Raw genomic sequence first — 19,924 nt, 5'->3', positions numbered from 1 at the left:
CACCGTTACATATGTTCTGTTTGCGTAGCACGAAGGAATTTACAAACTGTTATTTCGTTATGCAGCCCTCTTTTATACAATGACAAATAAATCACCTCGATAAACAATATCTTATGTGAAGTAGCCTATATTTTCCAGAATTGGGTAGTTTTAGGGGGACCATTTGCAAGTTCTACTTTCTTGTAAACTGTTATCTCCAAATGCACATTGGCAGTGGTGCGCACAAAAAGAATTACGCTGTTATTGATTGTCTACACCTCCTCTACCAGCAGCAGACCTTCCTATTGTTAAACACGTAGGCGTTGCTTTTTTTTAAAACTGCATCATTGCTCGGGTAAAAAATTATTTCCAAATATGACCAAAAATAAGGCAACGCTACAAGGTCTTTGTATCAATAGATTCATTGTTTTTATTTACAAATTTCAAATGAGACACACACAGACAAGACAAAAACGTACATGTGAAATATGATCCTATCAGATGGTCTACAGGCTGTGGATGATGGTTCTGTTCTTGAGGCTCTGGACGTACTCTTTGGCCTGGTCAAAGCTCGTCTTCTCCACCGTTTTGGGCGGCGAGCCCTCCACCAGCTTGACAAAGTAGTGACAGTAAACCTTGTCCATGATGCCCAACATCCCGCGGCCGTGGTAACGGATCCGCTTCAGGTACTGCCCTTTGCTGGAGTAGGACTCAGCTGCAGGTGGAGAGACGGGAGGGGACAGTGTGTGATTAAAGAGGGGCTGAGTTAAAAAGAGAGAGAGTGATAAGGTACACAGTGACACAGTGATTTCATTTGTAAAAAGGTGCCTTTGAATACAAACTGCACCAAAAAACAAAGATTGTGGAGAATTTAGGCTTATCTGTAATAACGCCTGAAACTCCACATATATTACTCACTCTGCACGACATCTGGACTCAGAACAAATCTAAAAAATAATAATCTCCTACTTCCCCTCCCACTGAAGGTCGTGTTCCCCACTCTGAAATTTATTCTCCAGCGTTTGGCACAACGGCTGACAGCATACAATGACTAATGTGAGATTTTAGTAGTTTTGAAAGCTGAAGTTTGTCTGAGAAACATTCTAGTCTACATATTCAAATAAATACTGCATCCTTCAATAATATATCTTTGATATCAAAACACACAAACTGTTATCACCTCCAGCAACAGTCTCATCTTTTCATTCAAAGACCAGTCAATAAAAAAACTGCTTTATGCCGACAACAAAAACACAACCAACTCCTAATACTTCGCCATCCAGCTGCTGGTTTCTATTGCGTTAATACTGTGCAGTTGATTACAGTGAAACCCCTCAGTGCTGTAGACACTTACCTATATATAAATTGGATTTGTACTCTACATTGTGATTCTTGACTGCCATCTCCTGGGCTTCCAGAAGAACCTGAACAAGCAGAATAAATGAATAAACCATGAGCAGTGAAAATAGGAATATCATAATAATACAGGAATTTGATAACACATTTTTTTGTGACTGTGGCGAACGTGCAGCTTCGAACCTCTTTCATGATCTTCGCCCCCTTCTTGTCGTTGAACTCCAGCTGTGCGATAGCCTCGTCGATGCTCATCCCTCGGATCTGTGCAGGAGAGCAAACAAGGTTAATGTTCCTCGACATAATCGTACCACATGAATGAGGTGTGTAGTCAAGAAAACAGTAGAAAAGCAGAAAAAGAAAAAGGAAAAACACAGATGCATCACAGTCCTTTCTGTGGACGCCTGTTGGAAACAATTCACAGCCTCAAGCGTACGACAGGAAAAAACCCTCACTTAATGGGAGAGATATGGCTCACTGACACCGAAGAGAAGGGTCTCACCATTTTGGCCAGGTACCACATCTTGTCTTTGCTGTACTTAATCTGCCTCCTGCAGTGATGGACCTCCTGAAGAAAAGAAACAATAAAGTGTGATAAGGTTTGTCAACAAAACACTTTGTTGAAGGGATATGGAAATGAACGGTCATTTTCCTCAAACATATACTGTGTACATACATAACATTGTGCCTTGGAAAAAGGCAATATTACACTCCATAAAAAAAGACTTAAATCAAGTTCATCAACTCAGTTTCCTGCAGGTGTTCTGCGACCAGCACATCCTGTCACTCTGCACTCCATAATCAAACAAACAGGAACTCACTGCTGGTCTGGGGGGCTCGTCTGGTAGCTGAGGTGGATACACCGTTTTGTTCTTCCTCTCCCAGCTCTTTGACTCCAGGGAAGCGCTGGTGTGGAGACATGCCAGCTGCTGAGGACCACCGCCCACAACCTGTAGCCTGGATGGACGTTTAGGAAAGGGGAGGAAAGATATTTCATTACATATGCATCATGTGTGATCCGTCTCACTGTCTGTTCTAAGATTAGCAACTAATTTACAGTAACGTAAATGAAAACGTGAGTCTAAATCTAAAGACTTGTTGATGTGGACTCCTCTGGAAACGTGTGCACATGATTGATAAATACATTTTTTGGCCTTTTAACTAAAACACATTAGCATAAGATTGGTAGATCACAGACACCGACAACATTTGCTGCAAAGTAACATTGAAGTTATGTATTTAAAAACATTTCTTCAATTTAGTTGTTTGCACTTCGATTAGATTGACTCAGACTACTTGACATTAGCAAACTGACTTAGATTGATTAACGTTAGCTAACGTTAGATCAGTCCACATCCATTTGTCCTTCTGGAGAGGCAGTGTTAGTGTTAACGTTATATCGATGTACTTACCTCGAAAGTAAGCCCCCAGATATATTCCTAATAAAGGCGGCACCTGTAAACACATAATGATACGTTTAAATATCGTCAGATGGCAGAATTAATGTCATTAAATGGCAATTTTATGGTTATTTCGGCTGCATTTATCTTACCACGTCCTGTCATTGCAGCCGCCATGTTGCATCTTTACGACACAACTGCTCTCAGTTTACGTTAGTAATGTTTACAGCGGTCGTATAGAAATTTGTTTAGTTGTTTGTTGTCGTTTTTTAACCTTTTTAACATCTTCATTTTGGCCATACTAGTTTATTTTTAGATTATGTTGACAGCTGCACGTAGATGAAGTTCAAATAATGTGTTCTGAGAAAGCGAACTAAACACGGTTTGACCAAACAAGGATTCCGTAGTCGGCACCGGCAGGATTTACGACAGCACGCTGGTCGTACGGCCGGTAGTGTAGTCGCTACGACAGGAAAGGTAACATGTGAGAAGTTTGGTTTGCTTAATGAGACTTTACTTTAGAGATTTAATAAACTTTACACTGCCAGAGGCGCCATGCACGAACGGTCTCTTCCCGCCTCTCCCAACTGGTACTGCTCCCGCTGCAGTGACGTCAGCAGGAGAGGTTTACTGGGCGTCGGAGCCAAAAACATCATCTTCTTGATTGACGTGTCCGCATCCTCCTGCAGGGTCGTAGGTGAGTTTGCTGGCCGTGTTGTACATTATACACACACAGGGTACAGTGTGGGGCTCATACTTCAGCATCTGTAAGGTTTAAAATGATGATGCAATCCTGTTTTTGTCTAAATCACGGTGGTCTGATCAGCTCAGGTGTGATGATTAACGTTACACCTACTGAACTCGTCTAGTAAAGGATAAACATGATATCTGATCATCTGTTCGGCTGGATGGGTAAAATTAAAAGTCTAGTGCTTAAATGGTTAGAAGATAAACAGCGAAGCAATAGATGAATCTTCGCTGTATAGCTTAAAGATCCACTCAAGTTCAAGTGGCAGTAACAGCCATTTTTAAAAACTGTTTAATTCAACACAAACTGAATAATACACAAGAGAGAAGTGCTACAACGAGCATTGATTTTTTTTTTAATTTCATTTATTGCTTAAGTCATTTATCATCAAAACATAATTTTAATCGTCCCAGATACTTACTTAAAGGCTGCTATTTTCATTTTTATATCAGGACTATATCATCATAAACAGATGAATATCAAGGTAAAAAAAGCATTCTGAAGGGATTTTATTGTGAAAGAGGGAGTTCCAGACAATTAAAGGGGTGTTCCAGTTATTTATTTTTTCACTTTCATAAAATCTGGGGAACTTCAAGAGGAAAAAGGGTAAAAATCAATCGCAGTGGAGATCTTGACTTTTATTACAAATGGATCCCCCAAACTCTGGGTGCTACAATTCCAACAATGCAATTCTACCACATCTAGGGGTGGGAATCTCTAGGCACATCATGATTCGATTCGATTCGATTCAGCGGGCTGCGATGCGACAATAAAACGATTATCGATTCATCTTTTTTTTCTAGACAGGTTTTTTTTTTTTCTCACTGTGCGACTACTTTGTACTTTCAAGCAAAGTATTTGTAATGATCCATACTGAATTTACTTCCAATATATGTAATAAATAAAACAAATGATAGCCATTCTACTCGCTTTCTTCAGTGATTCCATGACTTCGGTTTAGGTCTCGTTGTAGAGTGTCGGGATCGCTGTGTCAGTGAAATATCTTCGAGATGGGATGTTGTATCTCGGCTCCAAAGTGCACAACATAGCGCGAAAGCCCTGGTTCTCAACGACTGAACACGGACGCAAGTCCTTGGCAATAAAAGTTGCAATGGAATTTGTGATTCACTTCGCCCCTTTCCGAGTAGGGTGGAAAATTTGATATTGCTTGCTCGATGGTCCTCTAGTTGGAAGCAACTACAACCGACTGTTTTTCTTCCTCCTCTGGGTGGAAACGTGTAATGTGATTTCTCATGTTTGACGTGTTTCCAAATATTTTTGTTAACTATTTGTCTATTTTGTGAAAATAGTTTATTGATATGTTGTGGCTCTTGTCAAGGTCCTGTTTCCCTTCAACTTCATAGAAGCCAAAATGCTTCCACATGCTTGTTTTTAAAGCAGAGGGTGCTTTTTTTGACTTTTGTGAATCAATTCAGAATCGTCCACGTCCGCATTGTGATCCGTCTAAGAATTGATTATTTATCCCACCCCTAATCGCATCCAACCCAGCTCCCAACACCAAGGTTGCAACACAGGCATTCAGTGATGAATTGACCACCATAACCATGATGGCATCACAAAAGGGCTGCGAGATATTATAAAATGTAAAGATATTTCTGTGATATCAAAAATGCAGGGTGTGGCAGAAAGACTACTGAGTGAAGACATAGCCTAGTTAATATTTATCTAGTGCTGCTATCATAACACACACACACACACACACACCTAAAATGTGACAGAGGTGATTAATTTGTCTGAGCATGTTCAGCTGATTTATTATTTCGATGAATCATTTGGCCTGTAAAATATCAGAGGACAGCAAGAAATCCCAGTTATATTTCCTACGGCACAAATTTATGTATTCAGATCGCTTATTGCGTTTTCATCCAGTCAACAATCCAGACCCTGAATATAATCAGTTACCTATTGTATGACTAAGAAAAGTCAAATCCGTTTGACTTATTGTTTGATCAAGAGACAGAAATAATGAATCAGGTAGTAAAATTGTTGCAGGCACATTTCCATCGATCTAATCTATTAAATCGATGTAGCTCTAGTCGTTCCCTCTTAAAATGTCTTCAGTTTGGCAGTGTGAGGATTCAGATCTCACGTCATCCTCCCAAAGCTGTTGTGATTCCATCCAGCAGAGACATCGGCGGCTTTTTCCTCACTGTTGCCATTTTGTGGCCTTTTTCTGCCGTTGCTTTTTACGATGAAATCCAACTCTCTGCGTGTGTTTCAGGTGAGCTCGCCGGCCATCGAGACCTGGTGTCGGGCTTCTCTTTCTGTCAGCACGCAGGGCAGAGTCACGTCTGCGTCAGCTCCTCCAACGACGGCTCTATTCGCTTCTGGGATTCAGACAACAAGGTTCTCATAAAGGAACATGCAGCTCATCAGGTGAGTGTCGACTGTCTTGTTTCCTCGGTCATTGCAACAGAAATAATGTGTTCTTACAACATGTTGGCGCCCCCTGCAGGCTGCAGTCAGTTCTGCACCAGCAGCAAAGGATGAGCAGGAGGCAGTTTTCTCATTTTTGAAGATGAAGCAGTCTTTCTCTTCCTGTCAGATTCTTTATAAGAGATGCTGCAGGTAGATGTTGCCTTCGCTGTCACGCGCACTTTAGAGAGAAAGTTAACCGCGCAGCTCGACACACAAACGATACAGATTCGTGCAGCCGGCTTCAAACTGGAAGCCACTCCTCTACAGCAATTCAGGGACTTCCTCGAGGGGGTTTTCGAAACAGTTGTCAAGGTCAGGGAGGGCTTTGCTTATTTACTTTCCATTATTTGCTTCAAATGATGCCTTGGGGGTATAATTTTTCTGTGGTTTGATCTGAAATATAAAAGCCACAGACTCGCAGAATGTTTACGCTTTCATCTCTGAGAACAGATTCGGGCCTCGAATACGTCTGAATATCTTTCCATAAATGAGCACAACCGCGTAAATGAGTTGTGAATGAAACATAAAACGGATATATCAGATTTACCGTGAATCCATCTGGGCTGCAGCTATCGACTTTTATTCCTCAAAGTCCTCAAATTTAAGAGTCCGGAAATGTTTGAGGGTTTTGCTGGAACATGACGGAAACCAGGGCTGAATAATTTGAAAGCGGCAGCACAGCACTTTGACGCACTGCTGTTTTTTCACACATTTGTTTCTGTTATTATATGTGGATGCAATTGATTGATCATCAAAGTAGTTGTTATTTTTATTTCGACTGACTAATAATTGCAGCTCTAAAATTAAAAACATTAATACAAAAAAAACTGCTTTTTTTCTTCCACTTGAGCTGCATTTTGACATCATCATAAAAAACCTCAAAAATACGTTTGAGATAAACTAATCAACCAAATTATTGTTATTTTTTTTAATGTACACACAGTCCCCCGTGGCAGCGGTGCACTGGTCTCCGGTGGATAAAAACCTGGTGGTGTCTGGAGATGAGAAGGGCGTCGTGGTCTGTCACTGGTTCCACACCGGCGACACCGCCAGCTTCTTTCCCGAGCCCAGGACCATCTTCTGCCTCACCTGCTCCCCTCACACCTGGAGCACTGTGGCTGTGGGGTGAGAAGACCACACAGAGTCCAGCTCACTCTGCTGGATCACGACTCTAAACATGGTTGTCTTTCAACAAAGTGCAGAAAGGGAAAGTTTGGAACACTGGTTTCAGACTGTAATCATCTTCTACTCTTTGAAAATCTTACATGTTCTGTTTTAGGAATACAAGGGATTAGAGTTGGACAACATGAAGTTTTGCCAAATTCAGCCTTTAGTTGCAATAACTACATAGAATGTAAATATCAGATTGTGACAGCGGTGTTATTATTTTGTCTCAGGTACAAAGATGGGATGATCGTCCTGATCGATTTGAGTAAGAAAGGCGAGGTGATTCACCGCCTCCGTGGACACGATGATGAGATTCACTCTCTGGCGTGGTCGTGGCTGGTTGGCGAGGATGCTCTCTACAGCAGACCTGAGGACAGTGAAGGTACCTGTATGCACTCACTTTATAAAAACAGCAGTCCTGCATTTAATTAATATTTCTAAGTACAGTAGTGTTGTAAAAAATCTCTATGATATGTGTTTTTTTTTTTCATCGAGTAGCCAACAGTGGAGCTCCTGCTGGAGATGGGAAGGGCTGCTATCTTGCGTCTGGGAGCAAAGACCAGACGTTGAGGATCTGGAGCTCAGCGAAGGGAAAAAGTAAGCGTTTTTTTTGTCAAGATAAAAACGATGAAAAAGCAGCTCTGACCCACAGAACACAAACCTCACTGCAGATGGAACCCGATGTAATCCTCTGTGTCTCCTCTTGTCTCCTGCCCTCTGCAGGTGTGATGACTCTGAAGCTGCCGTATGTGAAGAAAAGAGGCTCTGCGGTCGACCCCGGAGTCAAAGAGAGACTCTGGCTCCATGTCCACTGGCCCAGGGGACGACCGACACAACTCGTGTCCAGCTGCTTCAGGTTCACACAGAGTTTAGTTGGTTTCAGTACAGAATGAAAGTCACATTCAGGATCATGCCAGAGACAAAAACAAAACAATATATTATCCTGTAATCTGTAAGTATGCGCGGTTTATTTGAATATACATTTCTGTGTGTGTGTCCAGTGGTGAGTTGGTGATGTGGGACTTGACCAGGTCCGGGAAGCAGAGGTGGACTCTGTTCGGGACGTCTTCAGAGGGTCAGAACCACAACAGGATCGTATTCAACATGAGTTCAGTCCTCGTGCAGGACGACAGAGAGCTGCTCATCAGCACCTCCATGGACAGAGAGGTGGGTCAGCCGGGTCCGGTCAGCCGGGTCCGGTCAGCCGGGTCCGGTCAGCCGGGTCCGGTCGGCCTCACTGTGGAAAGTGTTTAGCTTTAGTTTTCTGAACTTTTAACCCGCCTGTTTTTTGGGACTTGGGTCAGGCCGGGCTTGACGTTCCCAGCAGTTTCAACCTTGCTTGTTCTGCTGTTCACACCTGTGTGAAACAGGATGTGTTTGAACTTTTTATGATGATAGAAACGTTAATGGCCATTAAAGAATAACCTACGTTAGATAAAAACTATTATTCTGTTGTTTTTGATGCTTTGCTCTATTGTTTGAAATTTCTAGCAAGGATTGTTTTCAGCAGGCTGACTCATTGTCAGAGTGGTGTAATTAAAAGTAACCCTGTGTTGACTCAGATTAAATGCTGGGACCTGGCCTCTCTGGACTGCTGCTGGACCCTGCCCACCCTGGGTGGTTTCGTCTACGCCCTGACCTTCTCTCCGGTGGGCACAGGGTGTCTGGCGCTGGGCGTGGGGGACAACATGATCCGGGTGTGGAACACACTGACCACCCAGAACCAGTACGACACCAGGTCCTTCTGGCAGGGCATCAAGTCCAAGGTCACAGCGGTAAGTCGTGGGAGTTCGTCAGTGTGAAATCTGAACTTTCTCACCAGAGTTACAGGATCCAAAAAACTTTCTGTTGTGGGAACAATCATCTCCAGTGATCTGTGGTGTAGGACCAATAAAACGTGCAGGATTTAAAGAATGGTTGTTTCATAAAGTCGGTACGGAATTTTTCTGAAATGTACGAGGAGATATCAGAACAGTGAGACAAAGAAACAAAGAAGACCATTTTTCTGCTGTCTGAATGTCTGCTTCTTTTAATAAAACCCTCCACTGAGCTGCTGATAACGCCACACACACACACACACACACACACACACACACACACACACACTTCTATCTTCTCTGCACAATTCAAGAGCGACATTTGTAAACTTTCTATGATTCAGCTGTGATTTATCAGTGGAGAATGTCGTTTAATTTTTCACTGAAATCCTCAAACTTTCATCGCTGGTGACAACGGCTGAGTGATATCAAGCTTGCGCAGCCCTATCTTGTGCAGAGGATCGTCATTATTTTGAAGCATCCTCCATTTTATCAACGGCCTTACTCATTTCAGGGAGTGTTACGTGTCACAAGAGCAGCACTTTAGATGTGATTAAATGCATTAAGAGCCTTTTTCATCCTCTGCAGCTGGCGTGGCACCCAAAAAAAGAAGGATCCTTGTCTTTCGGAACAGATGACGGTAAAGTCGGTATCTACGACGTCTTCTCAAACAAGTAAGACTTATTATTTAAAGTTTTGTATGCTTTCAATCTGCGTACATTAAGTAATTTAATAATACTGTACTCAAACGAGTCCACACATACACCTTAACTCGAGTTTCATATGTTAACGTTTTTAACCCATGACGGTTCTTTTACGTCCAACTGAAATAATTGTTTCTTTTTTGTTTCTGCAGTGTAACAGAACTTATGCATCAGCCACTCAAATCATTTCATTTTAAACTGCATTATTGGCTGACAGTGACATTAACAGCCTGACCAGAGACTTGAGACCACATGAGCTAATCATTGGCTGAGATGTTAGCCGGACATTAGCTTTAAATCTAATGTGTTCTAATTGCTTTCATGCTAACAGATTTAAAGGTACCTTGTGGGCTAGTTGGCCAGTAGTTGTGCTGAAACGACAAAAACATTTCAGCTGCACTTCAGACACACAAAGTGCACAAAGACATTCAGCTGACGAGGGAAAACTCCCAACAGAGTTTGAGATGTTTTCTGTGCCAGCGATCCGTTATTGAGTTGATCGGGAAGAGAGATTTGAGAAACGGAGCTTTGTAACAAACTGAATTTCGATCTTTTGTTGATTATTGTTGAATCACTAGAGGATGGGTATTTTTCGTTGCACTTTAGAATCTTTATTTATGGTGAATATTATATGACCTTGCCTAACTAACCTGCAAAAAGACACAAGATGTCGCTTTTGTCCTGTCTTTGTAAAGGAAATGAAAACAGGGCATGAAAGTGATGATCTAACAACGGCGAAAAAGTTCAGAACCGATTCGTGAAATTAGAATAAAAGAAAAAAAACAATCAGGGATTTGGGGAATTAAAACACCCCTGTGACCTCGACCCCAGTGACAAAATGCAGTTTATTAGAACACACTGAATGTGAATGTCAGTTGAGTTAACAATCAAACCCCACAGGGAACTTTAAAAAGGGAGGACTGCTGTGATTTCATCGGACTTTGAGTTTGCAGACTTCTCTGAAAGTCATGAAGTTAAATCATTACTTGTTTTGTTTTTTTTGCTGGCTGCCCTGTGGGCTCGTCTCATAGTCCCCTCAAGGCCCTCGAGTCCCATTTTCCTGCAGCTGTGTACGTCAGCTCTTCCTGACTGGGCATTTGTTCTGCTTCATCTCCTCCCAGGCCTCCTCAGATATCGAGCTCCTATCACCGGAAAACAGTGTACACGTTGGCCTGGGGACCCCCAGTCCCCCCGATGTCATTTGGTAAGTTCCTAATGAACTCTTAGCAACTGCTGCGGTTAGCTCCGAATGCTCTGACCCAGCAAAAAACGCCGGCGGCGGGGTGCCCGAAACAAGCAAGTCAGCTGAAAAGCCCGTTTGTAATGGACTCTGTAATTGAATGAGCTGAGAAAACACTCACTGCTCACCTCCACCCGCTGCAGCCGCTCGTGGGGAAATCAAGACGTAAGAAGTTATATTCACCAGCTGTCGGCAGATGACATTTGATTAACGGATCAGTCACTTGGCTTCGGAGCGGTAAACATAATCGTTGCCACGCTAACAATCTGGTGATGCCTCCTAAACGAACCAAAGGAGCCACTAGAGGATTTCTGGGATCTGATTGGTTCAGATGATCAGAATGATCTAGTGGAGGTGTGCAGAGGAAATCAAGACCAGCTGCTGGCTCCGTCTCTGGATACCTCGAGACTGTAAACTGTCACCCCCCTTTGAGTTCTGTACAGTTAAATGTACGGCCAGGGATTAAAAAACATAGATTTTCCGATTCAAATCAAATTAGATTTGATGATCTGATATTGATCTTCTAAAATATGCCTGACAGGGTCTGAAATTAACACCCGCTAAAGGCAGTTAGCTTTTGCATTTGGCAAGCAAGTCTTGAAACCCTGTGGATGTCTCATTTAAAAATGTAATGTTGATCAGGAGTTATAGGAGCCGACAGTTGTAGTTAAGTCTCATGCTACAATACCAATGCAAGGGTTGATGTACACGCCTTTGTTTGGGAAATATTAGGACGCTGTTGGTAATAATTTTAGAACGCTTGTTCTTCTGCGTGTAACGTTCAGGTGCAGCAGGAGGAAAGCCGTCCATCAGCCTGTACAGTTGCGCCGGCGAGGGCACCATCCTTCAGCACGATCCGTCCAGGCTGAGTGGTGAAGCCTCCGACATCGACAAGCTGATCAGAGACACCAACAGCATCAAGGTGGGCGGGATGATGTGATGATGATGATTCACTTCTCTTATATAATCTGCAAACTGTGTCCGGTAGTTGAGTTTTAAGTACACGCCACTTTTAAGCAGGTTAATCTGAGATTTTAAAAACTGGATGAAATGTGCACACAAAGGACCCATTGTGATCTACTCTCAAATGGGTGCATATAGTTCTTTAATTTCTGGAAATCTTAATGTCATAAAATCACATTTTCATCAAGTCTTCAGGCTGAATAAGATGCCCACAACTGCTTTCAAGTTACATGTCACTAGTACTCAAATAACTTATTTATGCTGCTGAGACGAGGGGCCGTAAGACAATCTTACATCCGTGCATCAACTTCTTCTGTCTACCTGGATCACCTGCCAGTCACAGTAAAACCTGACCGCACGCCTCTAGTTGGACAACAAATTCATGTGTGTAGACTTGATGTTCCGTGTCGGAGCTTTAACAGAGCAGATATCACGGCCGGCGCTCCCGGCTGTGACAGTCTGCTCCATGTTTGCTGCTGAATGTAAATGTGGGTGATTTGAATATGTCATGAAGGTGCGCTCTGCTTCCCAACAGCACAAGCTGTCTCCACACACCGACCTCAGCTGGAAGCCAGATGGGAAAGTGGTTGCCATCGGCAACGAGGACGGGTGAGTGAACAGCCGCGCCTGACCCGCCTCATCGTAGACCATCAGCCTCTGGAGTCCAGTGACAGCATGTAGTCATCAGGCTACAGGATAATGGATGTGGTTCTGTGTGAACTGTTGAACTCAGCCAACTAGGTCACACTCTGAGTTTATGAGTGTGTCTCACACAGTTTCATCATCGTCATGTTAATTGTACTAAAAGACCCGACTGTTATCTGTATCCGTCTGTTCGACTACATGTATATGACACTATCTGCGTGTAGTGACGAACTCGCAGAGAATGAAGTTTTTACCTGAAAGCTTCTCTGACGTCATCACTTTGTTTTACAGCAGGCAAATGTGCTTTTTGGTTCACTGTCGGCGCACTGTCAGCAGCGTCTCGTTAACCAATCACTGAAGTCCCTCCAACTGATGTTTGGTCCCTTTTTTAAATACATCTGACCGCACACTGTCTGCTGCAGGTGTATTGAGGTGTATCAGGCTCCTAGTCTGAAGCTGCTGTGCAGCATCCAGCAGCATCACAAGATCATCAACACGTTGCGGTGGCATCATGACCACAGCTCTGCGCCGGAGCTGCACTGCCTGCTGGCCTCGGGCTCCAGCAACGCCATCGTCTACGTGCACGACCTCCGCTCCATCATAGGTGGGAAACATATTGTATTATGTGGTTTTGTATTTATTATTACTGCGATAGTGATTGACTGCAGTAAATTACATGAATGACAGAATACACTGGAGGAGTACAAAGCAGAATAAGGGGATGTGAGTTCACTGGCTCCTGTCAGTGTGGGAGAAACATTTCATCTTGGATATTTATTGATATGAGTGTTTTCCCTTTGCACAGAGAATCCTCCGGAAAGCCCCGTGGTGTTGACGGAGCCTCACCGCAGGCTGTGTGGTCATACAGCGAAAATCACTGACATGGCCTGGAGTCCACACCACAACGCCCGGCTGGTAACCGCCTCGTATGATGGCACAGCCCAGGTCAGTACCAGTGGGGCATCATGGGTATAAAACCAAGATAATGTTCCTGTCAGGTCCACCAGTCAGTCTGAATCAACACAGAAACTCCTCTCATGAGTGGAATTGTTTTTCCTTCCTTTATATATTTTAATTCTGTGTTTTCGTGTGATGTTCCTGCATGTCTTTGTTTGGTTCAGGTGTGGGACGTGCTGCAGGAGGAAGCTCTCTCCAACTACCGGGGTCACATCGGTTATCTGCTGTGCGTGGACTGGTCGCCCGTCGACCCAGACGTGATCTGGACCGGAGGGAAGGACTTCACCTTGCAGGAGTGGAGAGTCTCCAAACAAGAGTTTACAAAGCCGCCTAAAGGTAAGCACCTGTCTCTGCAGCACAGTTGGACCACCCAGAACCACAGCCTCCGGCAGTAACGCTCACATGCTCCTCTTCACAGGGAAAAAGATGCTGGAGCTAAAGGAGAAGACAAAGACCAATCCTAAGCAGAAGAAGAAGAACAAGAAGCCACCAGGGGCCGGAGGAGCTGCACCGCTGGAGATGAACGGAGGGCCGGTCGCAGGACCGAAAGCAGCGAAAGAACAGGAGCCGTCTGAGGATGAGGAGGATGAAGTCAGCTCAACGAACAGTTCTGTACCAACAGGTAACCGAGCACAAAACAAAAGCTGTTGCAGATTTGAAAAGTGGTCTGATTGTTGGGACCTTTGAAGCCAACCTTCTTCTTACATTTTGTTTTAGTCTCTTCAGAGTCACAAAGGAAGTCCTCTGCTGTTGTTGTTATAAAGAGCAAAGACAAACCAGGTACAGCCTTCAGTTTTATAGAACAACTTCAATTTAATGCACGTTTTAAATTGTGTGAATGCATTTTATTGTATGCAACTGTATGGATTTGTCTGTTTTTTGTCTCCAGACCTGCTGAAGAAGAAGAAGCCGCGCTCCATGCTGCCCATCAGCACCTCCATGGACCATCAGCCCAAAGAGGATCTGCTGCAGGACTGCATCACTCTGGCCTCAGTCAAACACAGCAAGGGTGAGAGAGAGAAGTTGCACTGCTGGAGAGAAGTTTGTTTTCAGCGATCTGTTTTCTCTTTTTCTGTGTTCATGACTTAAGAAAAAAAAACAACAGAATTTTTGTGGGAAGTTGAGTGAAAATAAATCTTAGTTTCATCAAAGAAAACATATGCTATCTTACTCCTGAGCTCCATATGAGTGAAACTGATGTGGAAATTCTCCTGCCAAAACTTTTTCTCTCCCACTCGGTTTCATACATGAAAAAGAAATGTCATGAAATAATTTTTTTTCTTTTGCAATTGTATTTCCTCGCGTGAAGCCGAATAAAAGACAAACACATTTCTTGGGGGCGAAAAAAAGTTTTTTGCAGAATAATTTTTTTTTGCAGATAGAAGTTAAAACTCTGTGTGTGTGTGTGTGTGTTGCAGCGCCCCCTGCAGGCTGTGTCCCGGGACAGGGAGAGCACATCCATCTGGGCCTGTTCTCTGACAGACAGGCTCTGTATCGCATGTTTGAGGCAGAAGGTTTGTTGGAATAACGGCTTCCTGTTTGTTGCATGTTCACTCTGATTAAAACAGAAGAGTCAGTGAAATGTATTCACGTCTGTCGGGGATCATTTTCTGTTGTTAACTATGCAGATTGGCAAAGTAAAGTTACTCAAGTTTAATTAAAGTGAGAACATAATTACACCTGACACATTTGAGAAACACTGAACATGATGCACAGTTATTGCCAGATTGAAACGCTTCACATGTCGCGTCAGTCCGGTCAGTGTTTCTGCCGTGTCTCGTTCTGCAGAGGCGGCTCACGTGGAGGCGGCTCACTTCGACTGTGTCGTGTACCTGCGGCTGTGGAGCGGAGACCTGGAGGGGGCGCTGCAGCTCGCCACAGAGAGAGGAGAGCTGAACGACCACCTGCTCTCTGTCGCTCCTATGGGTATGTTTGTAACATTGACGTACGAGACAAACCCAAGAGATAAAACGTTGGATCAGTGGCTGTGGATGTGAAGATAATGTGGCACTGCTAGTTATTTGTCATTCTATATCACAGCGTTTTATTTTCTACATCAGAATAACACTGTGCGTTTCCTCCTCCAGCCGGGTTCGAGGTGTGGAGCCGGACGGTGGAGGCCTTCGTCAAGCAGCTGTGCCTGCAGGAGCAGTACCTGAAGGCAGCGTCCCACCTGCTGTCAGTCAACAAGCTGTACGAGGCCGTCGACCTGCTGCGCTCGCACAAACTCTACAGGTTCGCTTTTTAATCATCGTCCGCTTCTTCTGCTCATTTCCTCGTGTTCGCGTCCCCACACTGTGTTGTACAAAGCTTGCTTGCTTGTTATGCTGCGAAAAAGGATTGTAAAGTCAATACAATCTATTTTTAAATGTCTTGTTGATCTCGACGTGGCTTTTGTTTTCATTGTTTCTTTATATATTAACAGAATCCATTGTGCGTGTCTGTGTGTGTGTGTGTGTGTGTGTGTGTGTGTGTGTGTGTGTGTGTGTGTGTGTGTGTGTTATGTTCAGGGAGGCCATCGCTCTGGTCAAAGCCAGACTGCCAGCAGAAGATCCCGTCCTGAAGGAGCTGTACACCTGCTGGGCCGCCGTGCTGGAGAAGGACGGACATTTCTCCGCTGCTGCTAAATGGTGAGAGCTGGAAAGGATTCATGAAACTGTTCAACCATTTTTTACGAACGAGTCATTTAAACTCGTCCTTTCCTGTTTCCTTTACCCTCCTCTTCAGTCACCTGGCTGCTGGTGCCAGTTTCGACGCTGCTAAAGTCATCGCCAGGAAGAGTGATGTCTCCTCGCTGAGGACGGCGGCCAGCCTAGCGAGAATCTCGGGAGAGGTCGCGCTGGCTCAGTCGCTGGCGCTGAGGTGCGCTAAAGACCTGGCTGCTGCTCTGGACTGGGTCGGAGCCCAGGAGGTCCTGAGCTCTCAGGAGAGTCTGTTGGTCAGTGGCAATAACATTGCAACCCAGACTGCCAAAAATGTTGGGAATTATCGCACAATGTACTGTGTGGGACCAGTCTAAAGTCTGAAATCATCTGCTAAAGGCTCGTTTCCACCCTCTTCAGGTCCACAGGCTGCACCTCTGCGTCGCCGAGCTGCTGGCTGCGATGCTGGCGGACCCTCAGGTTGAATCTCAGTCCTGCGTCTCCAGTCACCCGTGGGTGTCTCTGGGTGAAAGGCACGTCTGCCTCCAGGACCGAATAAGAGACGTGTGGGAGCAGCAGTTTGGGGTTTCACAGAAGTCAGAAGGACACTGCAGCGTCGGAGCTCTTCTGCAGGAGCTGAAGTCTGCAGAGAGTCCAACACCCACCGCTAATGTTCCTCTGAGACAGGCGAGTCCTCTAACTGCTCTTTTGTTGTTTTTTTTTGTTGGTTTGAAAGAGCCTAGAGAAGTGGACTCCACTCAGGATTACTAACATTTTCTTTATCTAACGTTGGTCTTCAGGTCCAGCTGTATTCATCCCTCCATCTGACGCGTGCCGTGTTGAGCTGGTTGCTGGACGACGAGGGGCAGCTGATGAAGGAGCTGTGGAAGGCGGTGGCCTGGTTCAGAGATGCCGGACACCTCAGTGTCTCTGCAGAGCTCTGCAGGCTGCTGTTTCCTGACGGTACGTCTGTCTGTCAGTCACTCCTGAAGAGGTGCAACACCACTTTTTTATCATTTAATTCTTAAAGGAGTAGCAGTAGTTGTAGTCCACGACAAAACTCCACCTGACTTTCCATCACCATGGCGGGGAGTAGTAGACTGATTGTTTATTTTTGGTGAACTGTTCCTTTTTAAAGTCACTTTTTTTTTGCATTACTCAGAGACAGTTATTGGCTCAAGGTGTCAGTGTGTCGGTAAAATTGAGTCTTCAAGCTTCAGCAGCCTGAAAATGTGTGTTTTGGCTGATTTGGCGACACCCTGTGGTGAACGGTGATACAACACTCTAGAGCCCAGAATTAATTTGTAACCACACACACAGGTGCTGTGCACACAAAAGAACGTACTGAACTGTTTCACCAAAGTTTTATATTTATAAGTTTGAAAATATTCGATATTCGATTTTTATCAAGTCTTAAGAAATTAAATAATAATAATAGACTTTGTTGTTCCAGTTTCTTAAAAATGAGGATTTGCTGCAACCTTTTTTTTACTACAAAACAAATGGAACTCTTTTTCCAATCGTACACAATGAAAAAAGATAATCTAATTGAGGATAATTTTTTTTTTTACGTGTGAAAAAAAGTTTTGGTGTGAGAGGATCAGATGATTTCACATGGGGAAAAATGTTTCTTGAAATTTTTTCAAATCTGTTTGGCACATAATGTAAAACATCTTCAACAAACTGAAACCGGTCTAGTTGTCTACGATGACTGAGAACCTTCATCGATATTATCTCAAATGTTTCCAGCAATGTTCAAACTGTAATTTTACTCAAGGTAGCTGAGTTTCCGTTGGTCACCTGTCGCTGTCACTTCAGGGTGAGACTCAGAGAGAGAGAGGGTGGGAGTCAGCTGACCTGACTAAACATTAATACATGACCTCGTCTGTGAACATTTCCTCCTGAATCACGTCAGATTTTCATCTGTATGGTGATTGTTTGTTTAGCAAAGAACACAACAACTCCCATGATCCCACTCTGCTTTACGTCTTCTAACTAAGCAGCATAAATTACATACCATGTTCATTTAATATATAATGGAAACAGACATGAGCTGCAGCTGTGATATACCACCTTTATATTCTGAGCTGTAGCTACAGATGTCACACAGCTGTTCTGATGTTTTCCTCTTTCTCTCTTTCTTCAGCTGACGTGAGTGTTTTTTCAAGGAAACATCCCAAAACACTTGATTACAAAGAAGAAGAAGCCAAAGCCGCTGCCACCAGTCTGCAGGCTTTTATCAACTACCAGCACCTGTATGAGCACTGGTGGAGGAGCGCCACCCGGATCACCAACGGATCAGCAGCTGTCTCCAGTCCTGCAGACGAGCTGAAGGACAAAGTGATGAACGGAGGAATATCGGAGTCAGAAGAGAGTGTCTGCCCGGCGACTAGGCGGTGTGATAAACTGGACTTTGATGCGTCTCTGCTTCTGTCTGAGCCTCACGCAGCCTGTCAGGCTGTTCAGAGGTCAGTGAGGGAGGTCCAGGAGCGGCTGGCAGCCATGGTGTTGCAGCACGGCAGAGCCCAGGAAGAGAAGCCCGACTCTGCGGAGAAAGAGACAGACGGTCCCGCGCAGATCTCCACGACCACAGAGTCACCTGACAGCCCGGCGTCTGCTGGGCGACGGTGAGTTTAATGGATCTGTTCTTTTCTACTTTGTGATGTTTGGGTTTGAAGCTACTCGTACCTCTTTGAGAGGACCTGATATTTCTTTCAAAACCACGTGTTCTCCCTGATTGATCCTGAACTGTCTGTCTCCTCTGCCTCAGGCCCGAGGATCAGGACACTCTCCTCACTTTGTCTTCCAAGATGACAGAACACCAGAAACAGCTGGCTGACCTGCCCGACACAGTCAAGGTACAACTCCCTACACAACACACACAGTATGAGAGAAGAAGGCCAACAGGGCAGCTTCTGGTGTATTCAACTTCTGAAGACTTATTCACAAAGGTATGATTTAGAAACTACCAGCTCACGTTTGCTTTGTGAGGCTCATTTGCACCTAAGACCATATTTAAAGAAGAATAACCCCATTGATGGATTATTTTAAAATACTAAGATTTGAAAGATTCTTGTTTCTAATCAGCCAGTTTTAGTTTAAAAGATTCAAGAGTGACATTAACAGAAAGGATTGATTTGTTGTACTTGCAGCAGAGTCCTGAAGGGTTTGAGTCTTGCAGTTTGATGTGGTCTGGCTTTTAAGAGCCAACCTCACGCAGTTCACCTCATCATTTTCTACAGAACAATCACATTCTGGTCTGTTTGCTCTCAGATGTATCCTCACCCAGACGTTGTTGAATGCTGCCTGGTCCTCCTACACGTCAGCAAGGCTTCACCCTCCGTCTCCGAGTCCCTCCAACAAGAGGCCAAAGATCTCCTCCGCAAATACGCAACCGGCCCCACCGTCCACAAAGCCTCCCAACAATTCCTCACCTGAATCTTTCGTTAGTAGTATGAACTGAAAGCACTTCTACTGTACAGCTTTTTGTTGAATTAAAAAAAAACTTTGGTTATGAAATAAGGAACAAACATCCTGCGTCTCTTTGAGTCCACATACAAAAGAGCCTGAGGGAGGCTCAGACTGAGTTCTGTTGAGATGCAGAACCTGGAGCAGGATTGAGTTTTTTCTTTAGGGGAAATTCAGGTTACATTTGTTGCAATGGAAGGATTCCTGTTTAAGAGCTTCTTGATAATAAATATCAGCCATAGTGCCTGAATGGGCCACCGTAAAAGGGCATTACAAAAAAAGGGAGGGGAGCTGAAAACAGGCAGTTTGCTTGATTAAAAAAAGTTCATTATGTTCCAAAATAGTTGGTTTATTTTTCCGGGTTAGGGTTAGGAATTTTTTTCAGCTCTACTTTGAAGTCTC

General features: G+C 44.1%; 2 protein-coding genes across 3 annotated transcripts; one reads left to right on the top strand and one right to left on the bottom strand.

Annotated features, from left to right (window-relative positions):
- Positions 1-383: 383 nt before the first annotated feature.
- Positions 384-2,997, bottom strand: mrpl22 (mitochondrial ribosomal protein L22). Its single transcript, XM_030438194.1, has 7 exons — positions 2,885-2,997; positions 2,745-2,787; positions 2,154-2,289; positions 1,835-1,900; positions 1,519-1,596; positions 1,334-1,403; positions 384-694 (listed from the first exon to the last, which is right to left on the bottom strand). The coding sequence occupies exons 1-7, from the start codon at positions 2,907-2,909 to the stop codon at positions 486-488; spliced, it is 627 nt and encodes a 208-aa protein (XP_030294054.1). The 5' UTR covers positions 2,910-2,997; the 3' UTR covers positions 384-485.
- A 159-nt stretch (positions 2,998-3,156) lies between these two features.
- Positions 3,157-19,584, top strand: gemin5 (gem (nuclear organelle) associated protein 5). Of its 2 annotated transcripts, none has more exons than XM_030438192.1 (28): positions 3,157-3,429; positions 5,723-5,877; positions 6,863-7,044; positions 7,317-7,468; positions 7,585-7,683; positions 7,810-7,942; positions 8,088-8,253; positions 8,649-8,861; positions 9,492-9,577; positions 10,729-10,811; positions 11,633-11,769; positions 12,346-12,419; positions 12,878-13,059; positions 13,261-13,400; positions 13,577-13,748; positions 13,831-14,034; positions 14,130-14,192; positions 14,302-14,421; positions 14,831-14,926; positions 15,201-15,338; positions 15,500-15,647; positions 15,923-16,042; positions 16,140-16,350; positions 16,475-16,741; positions 16,855-17,017; positions 18,201-18,681; positions 18,825-18,912; positions 19,328-19,584. In XM_030438192.1, the coding sequence occupies exons 1-28, from the start codon at positions 3,288-3,290 to the stop codon at positions 19,490-19,492; spliced, it is 4,380 nt and encodes a 1,459-aa protein (XP_030294052.1). In that variant the 5' UTR covers positions 3,157-3,287; the 3' UTR covers positions 19,493-19,584. The 2 variants fall into 2 exon arrangements, with proteins under 2 accessions (XP_030294052.1, XP_030294051.1); XM_030438191.1 differs by having other exon boundaries at positions 7,582-7,683.
- Positions 19,585-19,924: the final 340 nt, after the last annotated feature.

Source organism: Sparus aurata, chromosome 13 (genome assembly GCF_900880675.1).
Source record: "Sparus aurata chromosome 13, fSpaAur1.1, whole genome shotgun sequence".
Classification (NCBI taxonomy): Eukaryota; Metazoa; Chordata; class Actinopteri; order Spariformes; family Sparidae; genus Sparus; species Sparus aurata.
The sequence above is the reverse complement of the archived record's forward strand: the minus strand, read 5'-3'. Positions and strand labels throughout refer to the sequence as shown.

Bases quoted from the DNA above. Each gene is read 5' to 3' on its own strand.
- gemin5 (XM_030438191.1), top strand. From the start codon at position 3,288: ATGCACGAACGGTCTCTTCCCGCCTCTCCCAACTGGTACTGCTCCCGC. The intron at 15,339-15,499 runs GTATGTTTGTAA...TTCCTCCTCCAG, and splicing joins GCTCTCTGTCGCTCCTATGG to CCGGGTTCGAGGTGTGGAGC. The intron at 16,043-16,139 runs GTGAGAGCTGGA...CCTCCTCTTCAG, and splicing joins TTCTCCGCTGCTGCTAAATG to TCACCTGGCTGCTGGTGCCA.
- mrpl22 (XM_030438194.1), bottom strand. From the start codon at position 2,909: ATGGCGGCTGCAATGACAGGACGTG. The intron at 1,901-2,153 runs GTGAGTTCCTGT...TCTTTTCTTCAG, and splicing joins ACGAGCCCCCCAGACCAGCA to GAGGTCCATCACTGCAGGAG. The intron at 1,404-1,518 runs GTTCGAAGCTGC...CTGCTTGTTCAG, and splicing joins GGGCGAAGATCATGAAAGAG to GTTCTTCTGGAAGCCCAGGA.